The 15,695-nt window shown below is 44.6% G+C and overlaps 2 protein-coding genes and 1 non-coding gene across 3 annotated transcripts; all 3 read right to left on the bottom strand.

Annotated features, from left to right (window-relative positions):
• Positions 1–4,895: 4,895 nt before the first annotated feature.
• On the bottom strand, positions 4,896–5,647 carry LOC144714011 (putative invertase inhibitor). The gene has a single exon (XM_078588747.1). The coding sequence runs from the start codon at positions 5,611–5,613 to the stop codon at positions 5,032–5,034; it is 582 nt and encodes a 193-aa protein (XP_078444873.1). The 5' UTR covers positions 5,614–5,647; the 3' UTR covers positions 4,896–5,031.
• Positions 5,648–6,349: 702 nt separating this feature from the next.
• Positions 6,350–10,510, bottom strand: LOC144713950 (putative pectinesterase/pectinesterase inhibitor 45). Its single transcript, XM_078588693.1, has 5 exons — positions 10,418–10,510; positions 10,288–10,335; positions 7,805–8,712; positions 7,582–7,742; positions 6,350–7,178 (listed from the first exon to the last, which is right to left on the bottom strand). Exons 1-5 carry the CDS (start codon positions 10,508–10,510, stop codon positions 6,493–6,495), a joined length of 1,896 nt encoding a protein of 631 aa, XP_078444819.1. The 3' UTR covers positions 6,350–6,492.
• On the bottom strand, positions 7,400–7,471 carry TRNAH-GUG (transfer RNA histidin (anticodon GUG)). Its single transcript has one exon. It is a non-coding gene; the product is annotated as a tRNA-His (tRNA).
• Positions 10,511–15,695: the final 5,185 nt, after the last annotated feature.

Here is a 15,695-nt window from a genome sequence, read left to right as displayed (position 1 = left end):
CAACCAGATGGTTGCTCCCTCCCTCTTTATTTTTTTCATCCCATTTTACTCCATCCACTTTGGATATTTCACAAAGTGAAGTTCTACTAGATCTTCAAGGATAATTAAATAAGAAGATGAGGAGATCTAAATGGTTCTAGAGGTCTCGATTTGGATGAACAACTCAAAACAATCCGCAGTGGAAGACTTAAATAAATTGTTACGGCATCAATAAAACCATGAAACAAAGAACACGTGCACAGATCGCATCTGTGATTTCTTGGATCCTATGGTGAAATAAGTTGAGCTGCTCATGTGTACAGCCTCTAGACATATCCACACGATCCTCAGCACGTCGAATCTCCTCCTTCACCTTAACGAGCTCCGTTCACCCTCCGTCGTCGTCGTCGTTAAGCCATCCCAATCACATTATGAGTGGAGAGGAGGTGTAGGAAGAAGGGTTATGGAGGGGAAGGCCCCTGAAAAATTCTGGCCTCTGTAAATTGTGTTCAAGGCATTTCTCGATTTATACGAAATGGGTATTTTTAATAAAAATCCCCAAAACTTAAGTATATCTTCTGACGTCCAAAGACCATTTGTGTGTGACCCTCTAGGCCCATATATCAGTCTAGTTAATGACTCTAATGGCTCATATATCAGTCTAGTTAATGACTCTAATCGCCCTATAATCTTTATTAGACTTCCAAATTAATTAACTATATCATCATATAGACTAATAAATGTCGGATTGATTTAACCCAATTGATAGGTTGAATTTCCAACATGTGGAGTGCCAAGCTACACCTCGTGTTCCATAAGATATAAATGACTGTGTATCGACGAACTCATGGAACCAGTTCGTCATTGGTTACCATGTATGTATGGTCACTCATCCATTTGACGTTACTAGGATGACTTAGGGTATGGTACACCATAAAATCCTAATCGGTCATCCAAAATAGTACTAATGTATTCATAAATAATCATTCAACTCTTCTTTGATATTTACTACCATGACCAAGGACTTCATCGCATCGTCTTCCTTGAATTATCACCTCTTATAATGAGGATGGATGATCCCATCTTGACCATTCAATCATCTTTGTGAACTTCTTGATGTACTTGAACTAAGACTGTTCAGAATCCCATGATTAGAGACTCATATATCATTCACAAGATGTCCTTGGTGCTTTAGGTCTAAGGACCATTTACACAACCATAACATGAATCAGCCTGACTAACAAGTTGGTATAATACCATTTATGGATTTGTACAGATAAATTCAGTGAACTCTTTTCACTAAAGAGAACCCACTATCTATCCTTAGTGTCTCCACAAACATGGCAACGATATCGGCCATACTCATCATATGAGTTAGGCTCGATAGTGCTATTCTATCTTGATACTTCGATGTCCTTCTCAAGTATCCTTCTTTCACGAATATTTAAAATACATGCTTAAAGACAAGAAATATTTGTATTATGATCTCATCATAATTCACTAAGTCCGTTCATGTATTCATGAACTTCATTATAAATGTCACACGTGCACTATAATGAATATGTTCTATTAATGAACATGTAATGAGATGTGGAATGTGTGATTGGCTTATCGGCCACATATATTTCCATCACTTATTAATTAACTATATCAACATATAGATTAATTACTTAGGATCGATTTAACCCAATCGATAGGTTAAGTTTCTAGCATGTGGGGTGCTAAGCTACACCTTGTGCTCTAAAAGATATCGAGTAGTGTTTGAACTCTCTCATGGAACCTTTACCGTCATCGATTAACGCATATGTATAATCCATCATCCAGGTAAGATTCTCGAACAACTAAGGGTCTAGTTTATCATCAAACCCTAATCCATTGTTCGATTAGTACAAATGCATAACGGGGATCATTGAAGAAGAGCTTATCCAATATCCTCACTACCTTGGCTAGTGATCGTCTTCCTTGGGCAATCTCCTCTTATACTGAGGACGGACGATCATGTCTTGACCACTCAATCATCTCTGTGAGCTTCTTACTACATCCGAGCTATGACTTGTTTGAATCCCATAATTAGAGGCTCATTTGTCGTAGCCAAAATGTAGTTGTCTATTCACTAGAAATGTCCTTGATGTCTTAGGTCAATGGATCACTTATACAACCGTGACATGAATCAACCTGATTGATATTTAGGTATAATACCATTCAGGGATTCATACGGTTCAATTCATTGATGTCTTTATCCAAAGAACACCCACTATGCGTCCTTAGTGTCACCACACTAATAGCCATAGGATCAGCTATACTTCTCGTATAAGTAGGACCAGTTAGTGATATTCTATTTTGATTATTCGATGTCCATCTCGACTATCCATCGAATAGAAATATTTAGAGTACATGTTTAAAGACTAGTGATCACTGTATTATGATCTCATCATAATTCACAAGGTCATTGCATGTATTCATGGACTTCATTATCAAAATGACACAAGAATAATAATGAACGTAATATTGAATTCAATGAACTTAAATAAACATAGTGTTGTAATTTGGCTTGACAGCCACATAACATCCATCACTCATTAGTATATTTAGCCCCTTCATATTGCTATTTATAATCTACCAATGCCATAGTTACCTTATTAAAACTTGGTACTTTGCTTCCATGCAAGTTTTTTTTCATTAGGTGATAATACAATTTAGGAAAAGATACAAAAATAAACTTAAATTTTTTCTCTTTAGAGAAAATCTTCTCTATCTTCATCAGATATATAATCTACTGGTTAAAAAAGTCAATCTAAAAACATATTTCAGTAACTTTGAAAAATACCTGGCTCAAAAAACCATCTCTTCAATGCCAATTTGCTCATCATCGATTTTGATACAAATCCCTTTGCCAACTTCTCCCAAGTTTTTATGGGATGCTTGTTGCCAAGAAAATGGCAAGGAGAATTATCAAATTATGATGAGTGAATAGTTATATGAAATTTAAACCAATCATCATGTGTAACATTATAAGGGTTTTGGCTCATCTTTGTTAAGTTCAAATCCTCTTGGATCATAGACCCACGACTACCACAGGTTAAAGTTTGACAAGCTGTCTAGACTATTAAAGTCAAAATGAGACGATGGCTGACCCGCTATCAAGTTTGAATAAAACAACCAAATAGCTCTGATACTACTTGATGGAAAATGTGTAAAATTTTTCTCTCTCGCTCTCTTTCCATTCCCCTTTCTCTCTCTTGACTTTTATTTTATCCTCTCTCTCTTAGGTTCTTTGGCCTTTCTCCTTCACCTATTTGCTCTCTTTCATAGTCTTCACCATCCACTACTATTCTCTCTCTCTCTTTCTACCACTCTCTTCCCTCACTAATTCTCTTTCATTCTCTCTTCTCCATAACTTTCAAATCTGACATTTCTCACAACCTTTATCTCTTACCTTTTCCGCACATTTTTCTTCTACGTAATCCACCAATCCCGCCTCTTCTCTCTACCACTTTATCTTAAACCTTCCATAGTTTTATTTGGTTTGTAACTGCACATTTTATTTTCCTTTAAAAGGGCTATAAGCATGCCTATAAGAACACTTTTTCTTGAGATTATTGTGACATTTAGTTATTACAGAATAGTGGTTCCTATTAATGGCGGTAACGGCAACGACTATTGCATCATCTCGGCTTCAACATTGATCAGCTCCTCTTGGGTTCCTCCCTCTCTTTCTTACATTCTCATATCTTTTTACATCATCTTATGAACATCTAACCCTTGACCTCGTTAACTATGCACTTTTGTCTCACCACTATAATCTCCGTCTTGTCTCTCATTTTCTCCCTTCTTCATATCTTCATCCCTTTTCACGCATTATCCCATCTACCTTGTGATTTTCAACACTTCATCTCCATCCTTCTCATGCGACACGTTAGCATCTTCTCTCGCCAACCGATTCTTTCACCAACATTATGTATGGTTCCCACCTTTTCCTCTTCTCATTCATGCCCATCTGTGGAGCTTCAGATCAACCTCAATGAAGGTCATTCAACAACATAACAACCAAGGTATTGGCTCCCTTCTCCACGGTACCCTGTGACGCCTTAACTTTTAGATAATTGTTGATTGATGATAATTGTTGAATTTTTCTCGGTGGCTGTTGACCTTATGAATCCGTGTGTTAAACTTTGATTGGGCATTTTGAATCTTCTACTTCCATTAAGTTAGGTATTTCATAGTTTTTCCCTAATTTGTCCTTGTTAAATCCCTACTTCATGGATTTAGTCCCCTTCTACAAGATTATCACCATTTGGATCACCCTCAAGGAATATTTGTTGATGTCATTTGGTATTAATTTAATAATTTCAAGTAGTCTGCTATCTTGTCCCACATCACTACTAGTTGAAATAAATCCAAAGACGTGAGTAGCAATACAAAAATAGGAATCCCAAAAAAGTCAATTATGACACTGATATAGACAGGTGCTGTAGGCTGGCATTCATCATCCGGTGTTTTCTTTGCGTGCAGTGCCGGGCATGCGCTTGTTGCATGTGCCAACAAAGAAGTTCCTCGAAGAGCCACAAAGTTAGTGGAGTATTCACAACGAAATAACCAAGGAGAAGTGAAAATAATATAACCAGGGGAGAGAGAGAGAGATGGAAGAAGACAAGTGGAATGAACAAAGATTAGTGGGAAGGAGAGGAAAATATGAGAAAAGTGAAGGCTATGAAAAGGATCTCTTTAAGAGTGGAATTTTTTTCACCTAATGTTCGAATACTTTCCGATCTCAGGGTACTGGAGCACGCACTACCCGGCACCCCAAAAGTGAGAACCTCGTGCAAAGACACTTCATAGTTGTTCTACTTTAATCCGTGATGCCGCGTTATGACACTATGTTACATTTATATCCATCAACTCTGTCAAACGCAACGAGTTATAACGAGAGATGGGCCATTGCTTATTAGATCTCCTAAACAGCGTTTTTATTCGCGAAGGATTATAGAGAGAAGTCTGACTCGAACATGGCTCCACCAAGTAAACAAAAAGGAAAATCATGGCGAGGATCCTTCAGGAAAGAAGTTGAGCCACGGCGAGAGCGTTGCTGCACAGTTTGGAGAAGTATGCGTTCCTCTCGGCCAGAGGCGAGGCCAAGCCGGGGCGCTCCGCGAACCCGTCTTCGCAGGACTCGGAGTCCGTCATGGCGGCCGACACTTTGGCGTTCACCGAGTCGTAGGTGCCGTTCATGGCGTCCATCACCGTCTCTCTGAGCTCGTCCAGCGCGTCCGCGTACTGCGTGAGACAGTCGTCGAGGCACTGTTTCGCGTAGTCGCCGTCGTCGCCTGTGGATGCGACGGCGGTGGCGTTATTCATCAGCTGCTGAGCGTAGGCGACCGTGTACTCGGCGTGGGCGATGCAAGCGTTTAGGGAGATGAGGACGAGGCCCTTCTTGTCCGCGCAGCTGCTCTCGGGGCTGGACTGAAGCGTGGATACGCAGACGTCGAAGTACTTAACGTGCCGGCATGTGGATGAAACAAAATCTTTGGGCTTTACTGATTTGCCCGGCGAACGGGTAGCGTCCGACTGCCTGGAGAAGAGAACGAGAAGAAGGAGAGCCGATAGGAGGAACGCAGACACCCTTGTAGAGTTCATCACCTCGGATGAAGAGCGAGCTGAGGAAAATTGGATGGACAGTTGAGAATTTATACCCCATCACGCGTGCAAGAAAAGGGGAAGGAAAAAGCATGAAAGCGCTTTATAATTGCTCCACTGATGGCGTAATTGCGGCTGTCGCCAAAGGACGATGAACTCCGGTTCTTTTCAAACCTTGACTGAGTGCGGTGCACGCGGGTGTAAGTCGCCGGAGGGCCCGACCCACAAGCATTATTAGTGGCTAAGGAGAGATGGCTCGAAAAGACGGGCGCTTCTCTCGCGGCAAAGACAACTTAGTTTCCCCCTCAGACCCCCTGTCTTCCAGCTTCCTCCAGAAAGAACTTCAGATCCAAGAAGAGAGAGAGAGAGACAGAGAGAGAGAGCGATCAACAAAATGAAATTAGAACGCATTCAACACAAGCCCCAAATCTAATGGTGGCACAAATCGTTGTATTTATAGCGATTGTTGGGGCAGTTAAATGTGCGGTTTATTTAAATTTCGTCAGGGATGTGTGGCTAGTGTAAGTTTACGTGCGGCTCTTCATTTCTATCTTTAGATTTAACCTAGGCCTTTTAAGTGTTTCTAATACCTATCTGGGATACTTGTTCGCATCCTAGAACTGTCGAGATATCTCTTGTTTCGTTAAAGCGATACGTCTGAGAGGTTTTGGTTATATTTGTGTTTTGATGGGTCGATGAGAAGCTTGGGTTGTAAACACGTTTTGCTTTTAAATCGTTTGTTAATAGCATCCATCTCCCTCCATGGGAGATGGGAAGAAGAAATAAAGGGAGATAAATATAGAAATTGTTGGCAGAGAAAGTATATGCGCACACGAATAATAGAGCTGGAGAAGGAGAAAAGCTGATGCGTCATCGGGGTCAGTAGTACATGCCGAGGTGCACGGGGGCGCCGGCGGTTGGGATCCAGTCGGCGCCCTGGATGAAGGCCTGGACGGTATAGCCCTGCGCCTGGGTCTTGGCCAGGGCCTTGACGCCGGGCCAGGGCACGCGCTTGGCGAGCCCGGCGCCAGGCCCGCGGTTAGCGTACTCGGCGTAGAACAGGGTCTTGAGGGCGAAGTCGCCCTCCCATGGCATGTAGCCTTCTGGGTCGATGAACCCTCCAATGGTGGACTCCATGATGATCGTTCTCGAGTACTCTTTCCACGGGCGGGCGAGGTAGCTACGCGTGGAGGGAGAGAGTTCCTTGTCGGGGACAAAGCGACAGTTGTGGAGGACAAAGCCGGTGGATTCTCGGCGGTCGATTCGGCCCTGGGCGGTCACGATGTTCTGCTGGTTGTCGAGGGGGCGGCGGACGAGGAGGACGCAGTTCTGGAAGACGGCGGCGGCGTCGCCGAAGATGAAGTCCACTGTGCCGGAGATGACGCAGCCGCGATAGAACTGGCGGTGCGTCTGCGCGTAGAGCGTGTCCTGGTAGCCCTCTACGCGGCAGTTGAGGAAGATTGCGCGGTCCGACTGCACGCGGAGGGCCACCGCCTGGTGTTTTATCGCCCCCGCCGTGTTGCGGAAGCCCATCGCGATCGCCATGAACCCATCTCCAATCGCCACTGAACAAGCAAAGAGTTTTTTTAAGAGCAGAAATATAAGAAACATTCTCCAATTGCCATGAACCCATCAACAATCTCCACTGAAGAAGCGAAAGAGTTTCTTTCAGCGCAAAAAGATAAAAAAATAATCGCCGACCGCACGCCACTGGGCAAACGAAGTGTTCCAAAGCAAAAAAAAAAACAAAATATAATCTTTGTAATTCAAATGAAAGTCAAAAAAGTGTGGCTGCTGGGATTCGAGCCCAGGTCTCCACGGCCACAACGTGGAATTCTAACCACTAAACTACAGCCACTTAATTGATCTTATAGAATTTTTTAAATTACTAATCTTTTAAATTACATCCGAGCTTGTGAAATCAAACTATTCTTTAATTCTTAAGTTATTCTTGTTCTCGAAGTTTACCAAAGGTAGCTGTCTGGAACGTCCTAGTGCCGTCAACGAAGTTCTTAGATCCGGTGACAATGGTCCTTCTTGAGCCGTCGCCGTACATAGTCACGTTTACCATCTTCTTCGTCACCGTGGGGCTCTCGTCGTAAACCCCGGCCTTCACGTAGATCACGAACCTGCGGCATGCACACACTCCATTAGCCGATAATCGATGGGCCGTTTACTCGGCCATTATTACCTTCCTTTGCGCTTCTCCGGAATGGCGTCGAGGGCCGCAGATATAGTCGTGAAATCCCCGCTGCCGTCCTTCGCCACCACCAAATTCGGCTTCAGGTTCTTCGTCCTCTTATCCATGAGCTGCCTTCGTTCTCCTTCCGCCACCCATTCAGGAAGACCGTCTGCCTCAGACAGTAGCCTTCGTTTTAAGCCCAACCCAGGCAGGTCGAGCATGGACAGGAGAGAAGAAGCCTGCGCGACGATGGCCAAGGCATTGCTGGTCAACTGTTTCGCCGTCGTCATCGCCTTCTCCATCTTCGTCTTCAGCTCGCCCTCGGGGAAGCCGTCGATGCAGGTCTGCTGGTACGACATGACCGCGCTGAGCCAGTTCTTCACGTCGTGCTCCCTCTTCGGAAGCTGGCTCATCGAACTGTTCACGACGTTCTTCAGAGACTGCAAGAGCTCGTCCTTGGCGTAGCCGTAGAGCTGCTCGCAGTCTTCCACGGCGCCTTTGATCTTCGGGTCATCGATCTTTATCGCCTTGGCTCGCTTGAAGGCAGCGGAGACCTCGTCGGCCGCGGCGCTGACGACGGCGTTCAAGAGATCCTTTGGCTGGATATCGGAGGAGCCGCTCGAGGAGGAATTGAACGCCTTGGACAGGCTTGAAACGCAAGTGTGTTTGTAGTCCGTGGACGAGCAGACGGCCTCGATCGTCCTTGTGGTGGTGCGGAGCCCGCTTGAAGAGTTAGCGGTGCCGTCGGAGGAGTCGTCGTTTGAGAAGACCTGCAGGCTCGCGACAACGCCGACTACAACTACGAGGAGAAGAGCGACGGAGCTGCTTCCGATGATGATTCTCTTCTTCCTTTGCTCTCTCTCTGCCCTCCGGCGCTCGGAGAGAGCTCCAAAGTCTTGGAACATCGTGGCCGAGCTCTGTTTCCAATAGCCCTCCCAGAGAGATAAATGTCAGGGTGAAAAGTTTAGAGATAAGAGAAACGACGAAATGATGATTAGTCTGAAGATTGCAACTTTTTTCCCCGCATGGGCGAAACACGCCCTCAACACGAAGAACAATTGAACCTCGTCATCTCGTTAATGGGGGTGAGGCGGTCGTGGAGGTGCACCGTCAATGTGAGCCTTGCCATATCTCCGGCGAACGCGTCCAGCCGCTCTGGAAATTAGAGGCTGGCAGCACTCTCCAAAAAAAGCCCCCCGTAACGAGCTTGTCGGCTGCTGCATACCTCAAACGACGGACGAGCGGTCATGGGGGAACAACGCAGAAGAATAACTTCTTGGATCGCAACAATAAGTTCCCTACGTTGCAAGTTAGGGGAGAGCTGCTTTGGTTCCCCTTTGAGGACAGTATACCCTTGTATCATGAGGACGATTCCTTTGGAACTATTTTTTCATCTTGGGCCGAAACTGCATTTGTCTTTTTTCTTGAGTTTATTTTGGCTCGACAGTTTGAAATTGAACATCCAAGGGCGGGGTATTTGATTCAAAACACCAAAGATATGGTTCTCGTATAAAATCAGAATGTATTAAATCCAAAGTACTTTAGTAAATCATAGATCATTGCAGTCAGACTTGGTTCTACTCATGGTAAACCTAAACGATTTGAATGTGTCCGTATTACCTGCAAATGAGTAAACCAAGCAAATCGGATTAAATTTTACGATTATAGCACGTCGTCTCATCATCTTTATGACGAAAATTTACCTTTGTCCATACGTACGACAGATCAAACATTTATCTTTGGACCTTAAGTTTCAACTTCGTTTAAAATGTTAGATGAAATGGTCAACGCTGACGTGCAAAGGTCATCGTTCAGATGTATGATTATCTGAATGCTCTATAAATTATGAAAAAAAATTGAAAGATCAAATAGTAAAGTAAAATATTATTCATTGATTGGAGAACTTGGAAAGCAGTTTGTATATTTTTTCTTTGTGTGTGTTTTTTATTTAGTATTTTAGCTGATTTGGTGCTCACGTTGAGGATTGTGTGGATACAAAGATGGAGGAAATTTAATGCACCAATGATTGTGTTGATACATCTGGAGGTTAGACTCATGAACAACTCAATTTTCTCGCTCGACGAAGAAAGAAATTGTGGATCTGATCCGTGAAAATTTGATTCAATCATTATAGTATTTATCGTTTTAAAGTGTCATTACAGTTCTGCTTAGTTTTCCACTGCACAAGTCATTAAAAGATAATAGCAATCATTTCCTCTGAATCCAAGACACTTTGATGTTGTATCCTAGCATGTAGCTTGCGTATGAAGAAAATAGCGTAAAAAATTTGTCGTGTGGCACATATGACCTAGGTTTGTGTTGGGTCCTTGTGCTTGATTAAGAACCGTATTTCTTGTAGAAAAAATAAGCAAATCACCTTTTCTATAAAAAGAATGGTCATCACATCTCCTTTTTTTGAATTGGTTCCATTATCACTTTGTTCTCTCAAAGAGCTTCACTAGGGTGTCGATGTGCCCAACCTCTAGACATACCCATGTGGTCATTGCTACAGTGGATTGTTGGGTTATACTGGCCTTGATCTGGATGAACAACCCAAAACAGTATGAAACATAAGACTTCAATGAATCATAACAGAATCGACAAAACCATGAAATGAATCACCTCAGAACAGATTGCATCTTTGATTCCCTTCAATGCATCATGTGGAGCGCTCATATGCGTAACCTCTAGAAGTATCCATGTAGTCCTCCGCATGTCCAATCTCCTCCTTCACATTGACGAGCTACGTTTAACCTCCTTCATCGTCATTACCTTATTTCCATTGAATTGGGAATGGAGAAAGGAGAAGAAGGGGAAGGCTCCTCAACAATTCTAACCTAGGTGAATTTAGTTCAGGGCCCCAATGTATACAAAACGGGTAATTTTCGTAAAAATCCCCTAAACCTAAGTATATCTTCTGATGTCCAACGAACATTTGTGTGTGACCCTCAAGGCCCATGTATCAGTCTAGTTAACAACTTGAGTGGACAAATAACCGTTATTGGCCTTCCATATTAATTAATTATATTATCATATAGATTGATTAATGTCAGATAAATTTAACCCCATTGATAGGTTGAGTCCCCAACTCATGGATGCCAAGCTACACCTCGTGTTCTAAAAGATACAAAGGAGTGTGTATCGAGTCACTCATGGAATCTGCTCGTCATCAGTTATTGTGTATGTATTGTTACTCATCCTCTTGATGCTCTTAGGATGCCTTAGGGTTTGGTCAACTATCAAACCCTAATCATTCTTCCGAGTTAGTACTGATGCATTTGAAAATCATCGGAGAACACTTCTATGTTATTTCACTACCTTGGCCAAGGACTTCATTACATTGTCTTCCTTGAGCCTTTTTTCCTTATACGAAGGGTGGGCGATCCCATCTTGACTACTCACTCATTTTTGGGAACTTCTTCATGCACCTGAACTAAGACTATTTAGAATTCTATTATTAGAGACTCTTATACTATAGTCGAAGTACAATTGTTTATTCACAACACATCTTTGGTGCCTCAGGTCTAACAGCCACTTACACAATCGCGATGTGAATCAACCTGATTGACAGTTTGGTATAATACTATTAAGGGATTTGTACTCTACAATTCACTGAACTCGTTCCACTAAAGAGCACCCACCATTTATCCTATATGTCTCCACACTGACTATGAGAGTGGCGATACTCATCATGTGAGTGAAGCTTGATAGAATTATTCTATCCGGATACTTCAATATCCATTTCAAGTATGGTTATAATAGGACTATTTAGAATACATTTTAAACACTAGAAATCTTCTTATTATGATCTCATCATAATTCAGAAAGTCCAATCATGTATTCATGCACTATAATGAATATGTTCTATTAATGAACATGGAGTGAGATGAGGAATGTGTGGTTGGCTTGCTTGCCACATACATTTCTATCATGGATGTCCTCATAAATTTATTTAATCCTCCTTGAAGATATAGTTGACCTTCTTGATGGCGCACGCCATCGAAGATCGTCGATGACGTCGTCCGCGTCGCCACCACCATCGTCAAAGATCGGTTGACATCGCTCGAAGTATCGCGTTTTGTTTTCTCCATTCGTTCTTGTGTTTGTGTTTTTCTCGACTCGTTATTGTCTTCGTGATGCACCCCTACGTCCTTCATCATCGTCACGGAGAGGGATCCTTAGCCATTTTGGATCCCCCCTTTGTGCCCTTCTTTTCTTGTTTCTTTTCGTTTTAAGTTTGTTTTTATTTTCTGATGGCGTACGCCGCGACGCCGTCCGCACCGCTGGCCACTGTCATCGAAAGCCGGGTGAAGATGCTCAAGTATCGTATCTTCATTTTCATCATTCGTTTTGCCATGTTTTGTGTTTTCAACATTCGTTGTCACGTTCTCATGGGAAGGGGGCTTCTAGTCCTATCCCCTTCCTCTTTTAATTTCTAAATTTCCCTTCATGCGTAATGGGGCCCATTATATAAGGGCCCCTTAATGGACCCTATTCTATCCTTGTTGGACTCGTTGTAAGGGGTCCATCATGGCCCTATATAAGGCCATGATGGGCCCCACGTCTTGTTTAGATCTGGAAATTGTGTTGCAGTTATCGTCTCTGTTTTCAGATCTCACACTTTGAGAAAAAGAACAAGGGGAAAGAAGGAAGGAGAAGAGAGGTTGAAGGAGCCAGGACAGATCGTCCCAGGAGAAACAAAGGCAAATTTCCTCCAGAAATCCATTGGTCCATCGACATCAGGAATTTTTTCCTCGCCGTTGAGAACGTGGAATTGAAGAAACATCAGATTCTCCTTCGCCGTTGAGAACGTGGAATTAAAGACAACAGATTCTCCCTCGCTGTTGAGAATGTGGAATGGAAGAAGTGGCAGATACTTCCCCACCGACAAGATTTCCCCGTTGAAATCCCTCGCCATTAGGAACGCCGTTGAGAATCCCTTCCCCCGTGCACCGTCGAGATCGTGGGGCCATTCTCTAATTGACCGAACAGGTCACCGTGATGAGTGAAAACGCAGACAAACACTCTCCTGTTTATGCATTTTGATTGCGCCTAGCAATCACCGTCGAATGAGAATTCTCCAGACGACTCCAGAGATTCCCGATTTATTCTCTCGCACCATCAACTGGGAGTGATTCCTCATGGTTGGACCTCAACGACAGCCGCAGGAGTCGACTATGGCGTCAAATTGACGTGAGCTTTGCAACGGATACCCAAGACGGTGGGCATTTGCACTCGCCGTTTCGTCAGACGCTGAATCTTGGCAAGATGCAGACGAAGGACGTTCTGCCGCCTGTGACGGACTACCATCTCTGTGCACGCTGCTGTCCAGACATTGTACACCCTCCTCCCCACCGGGAACGGTTGATTGGGCTACTGGAAGCTCCCTAATCGTTCGGGTGGGATTCCCCTGCGCTCGAACATTCCGATCACTCTGCGGCGCCATACTGCTAGCAAGCCTCCAGTCTGCCTCAATTGATTGCACTTGACTATTGATCCACGGAACGATCGCGCTGTCAGGTTTCACCCTCACTCTCCTCTCCTCCGACCTTTACGTACTGCTCGTCGAGCCGTCGTCCGATCTCCGATGCCTCTTCATCAAACCCGCTCCGATCACCAACCGTTGACGACATTGCACGATGAGCCACTGCCGACGAGGTACGTCGTCCTCTCCTGTCACTCGTTTATTTACCTTTTGTAGTATACTTTCATCTCGACTCCACCGCGCTCAGGCTAGGTAGGTGAGAGAGGCAAATTGAGAGAAACGTACGATGATACTTGAGTGTCTTACCAGTACAGACGAGACCGTCCATTACGTGCAAGCCTTACGGAAAGATTCTGTTTGGCCGTAGACGCCTTCGTCGCTCCGATGAGGTTTGAGAGGCCACCGTCGCCATCACTCGACGACCCTGTCCAAGCTTGGAGTTGGGCGCCCCCTCGAGTCGGAGTCTGCGCGTAAAACACGTAGGACACTCATTTTGTGCATCGTAGTACATCAACCCGTTAGGGTTACCCGTCGGACGATAGCACCGTCAATGTTCGATACCATCATCACTTATCGACACCGAACCATCATACTCGGTGTTGACCGGACGATGTCCTAAACATTGTCCGACATCAACTTGCATCAACTTGGCATCATATTGTCCTTATCATTTCGTAATGAGGGGGGCCCAATTTATAAGGGCCCCTCTTAATGGACCCCTTTTGTTTCCCTTGGTTGACCCAATTTCGGGGGCCCATTTTCCTCTCCCCTTTATAAGGGAAGAGGGGGCACCCTTAAGAATCATACCAGGAAGAAGAGGTATCATGAGTTTTTTTCTTTCTTGGTCTCACTGTGAAGTAGAGAAAGGAGAGCGGAGGAGAGGGTGGAGCAAGAAGGGAAGAGCAAGTGGGTGTAAGTTGATCCAAAGGGGAGAGGGCACGGATCAAGTTGCAATGGAGCTATCTGGACCCCGCGTCAGGACCCTTCCTCACCTTCGATCACCGTTACGACCCGGACAGGCCAACCAAGGATGAACGCCACCCGAAGGAGAAGTATGTGACACTACTGCCGATCGAGTCACTGATTACGCGCATGCGTCGCATCGATCGTCGAAGATATCAAACCTGACTCAGTCGACCTGCTGTTGTCTCTATTCTCTCCCCCCCCCCGGAAAATTCTTGCCGCACAGATCCGTCGTGCGGGATATTCTTCGGCCGCGACGTGTGATATTCTGCCCATGACCCTAGTCTTAGGCGTTGACCATTGGGTAATCCTTCGAGCTGTGACAGTTGAATACTGGCCGCCGTGGCCACACTAGTTGACCAATCCTCACTGAGAGGCTAAGTCTGCCGACCTGAATCGGGCGGACATGGTCTACCTTGAATGCTGACTGGCGGGCGATTCTGGAGGGCTTGTCACGACCAGTCGCATGCACCATTGGTGTATTCCTATGGCATTTGGTGTTGGTAGTTGCCTACTTCCGACCTGTTCGGGTAACTGCCAGGCCTGTGATCGGTGACCTGTTCAACTGATTCACCACCAACCCCATCCCCCTCTGACGAACTCCATACTCTCCACCGGCCTCCGTCGACCACTCCTGCGCCAATACTCAATAGAGCTGCCGTCGCTCCCTGGCGCCTCTCTGTCACACCCGCTCTGACCGTTGCAACCATTGATGAATTCTGCACCATGAGCCACACCAACGAGGTATGCCGTCCTCTCCCATCGCTCATTTATTTACCTTTTCCAGTATATTTTCGTCTTGACTCCACCGCACTCGAGCTAAGTAGGTGAGAGAGGTATTGAGAGAACTACGCCATTTGAGTCTCTTACCGGTGAGGACAAATACGTCCGTTACGTGCGAGCCCTACAGAAAGATTCCGTTCAGCCGTAGATGCATTCGTCGCTCCGACGAGCTTCGAGAGGCTACCATCGCCGACATGCGGCGACCCTGTCCAAGCTTGGAGTTCGGTGCCTCCCTCAAGTCAGAGCCTGCACGTACGACATGTAGGGCATCCATTCGTCACGTCGTAGTTACATAACCCGTTAGGGTCGTATCCGTCGGACGATGACACCGTTGACGTTCGATACCATTATCCTTTATCGGTACTGAGCCATCATACTCAACATCGGACATCACTTCTCAACATCCATTCCCACTAGAAGGGGAGAAAATCGGAGGAGAGAAAGTAGGATTTCTCAAATTTGGTTTGCATGGACTCCTAAAATGGGTGTTTCATTTTTAAATGTATTTTAATATTTTTATAAAAGTCTTTATATCTTAAGTATATTCTCAACATCCATAGATCGTGTATGTGTGACCCTCAAGGCCCATGTGTCCCCAGATTTAATAACTCTAACACCCAATAACATTTATTAGCCGACCTTATTAATGAACTAAATTCACATTTGGAA

The sequence above is a fragment of the Wolffia australiana genome, chromosome 16 (assembly GCF_029677425.1).
Source record: "Wolffia australiana isolate 7733 chromosome 16, ASM2967742v1".
NCBI lineage: Eukaryota > Viridiplantae > Streptophyta > Magnoliopsida > Alismatales > Araceae > Wolffia > Wolffia australiana.
Note: the sequence above shows the minus strand (reverse complement) of the source record. Positions and strands in the feature narration are given on the sequence as shown.

Coding starts and splice junctions, on each gene's coding strand:
- LOC144714011 (XM_078588747.1), bottom strand. CDS start 5,613: ATGAACTCTACAAGGGTGTCTGCGTTCCTCCTATCGGCTCTCCTTCTT.
- LOC144713950 (XM_078588693.1), bottom strand. CDS start 10,510: ATGCGGAGGACTACATGGATACTTCTAGAGGTTACGCATATGAGCGCT. Junction 10,336..10,417: donor AAGATGCAATCTGTTCTGAG/GTGATTCATTTC, acceptor TTGTTCATCCAG/ATCAAGGCCAGTATAACCCA. Junction 7,179..7,581: donor GTTCCAGACAGCTACCTTTG/GTAAACTTCGAG, acceptor TTGCTTGTTCAG/TGGCGATTGGAGATGGGTTC.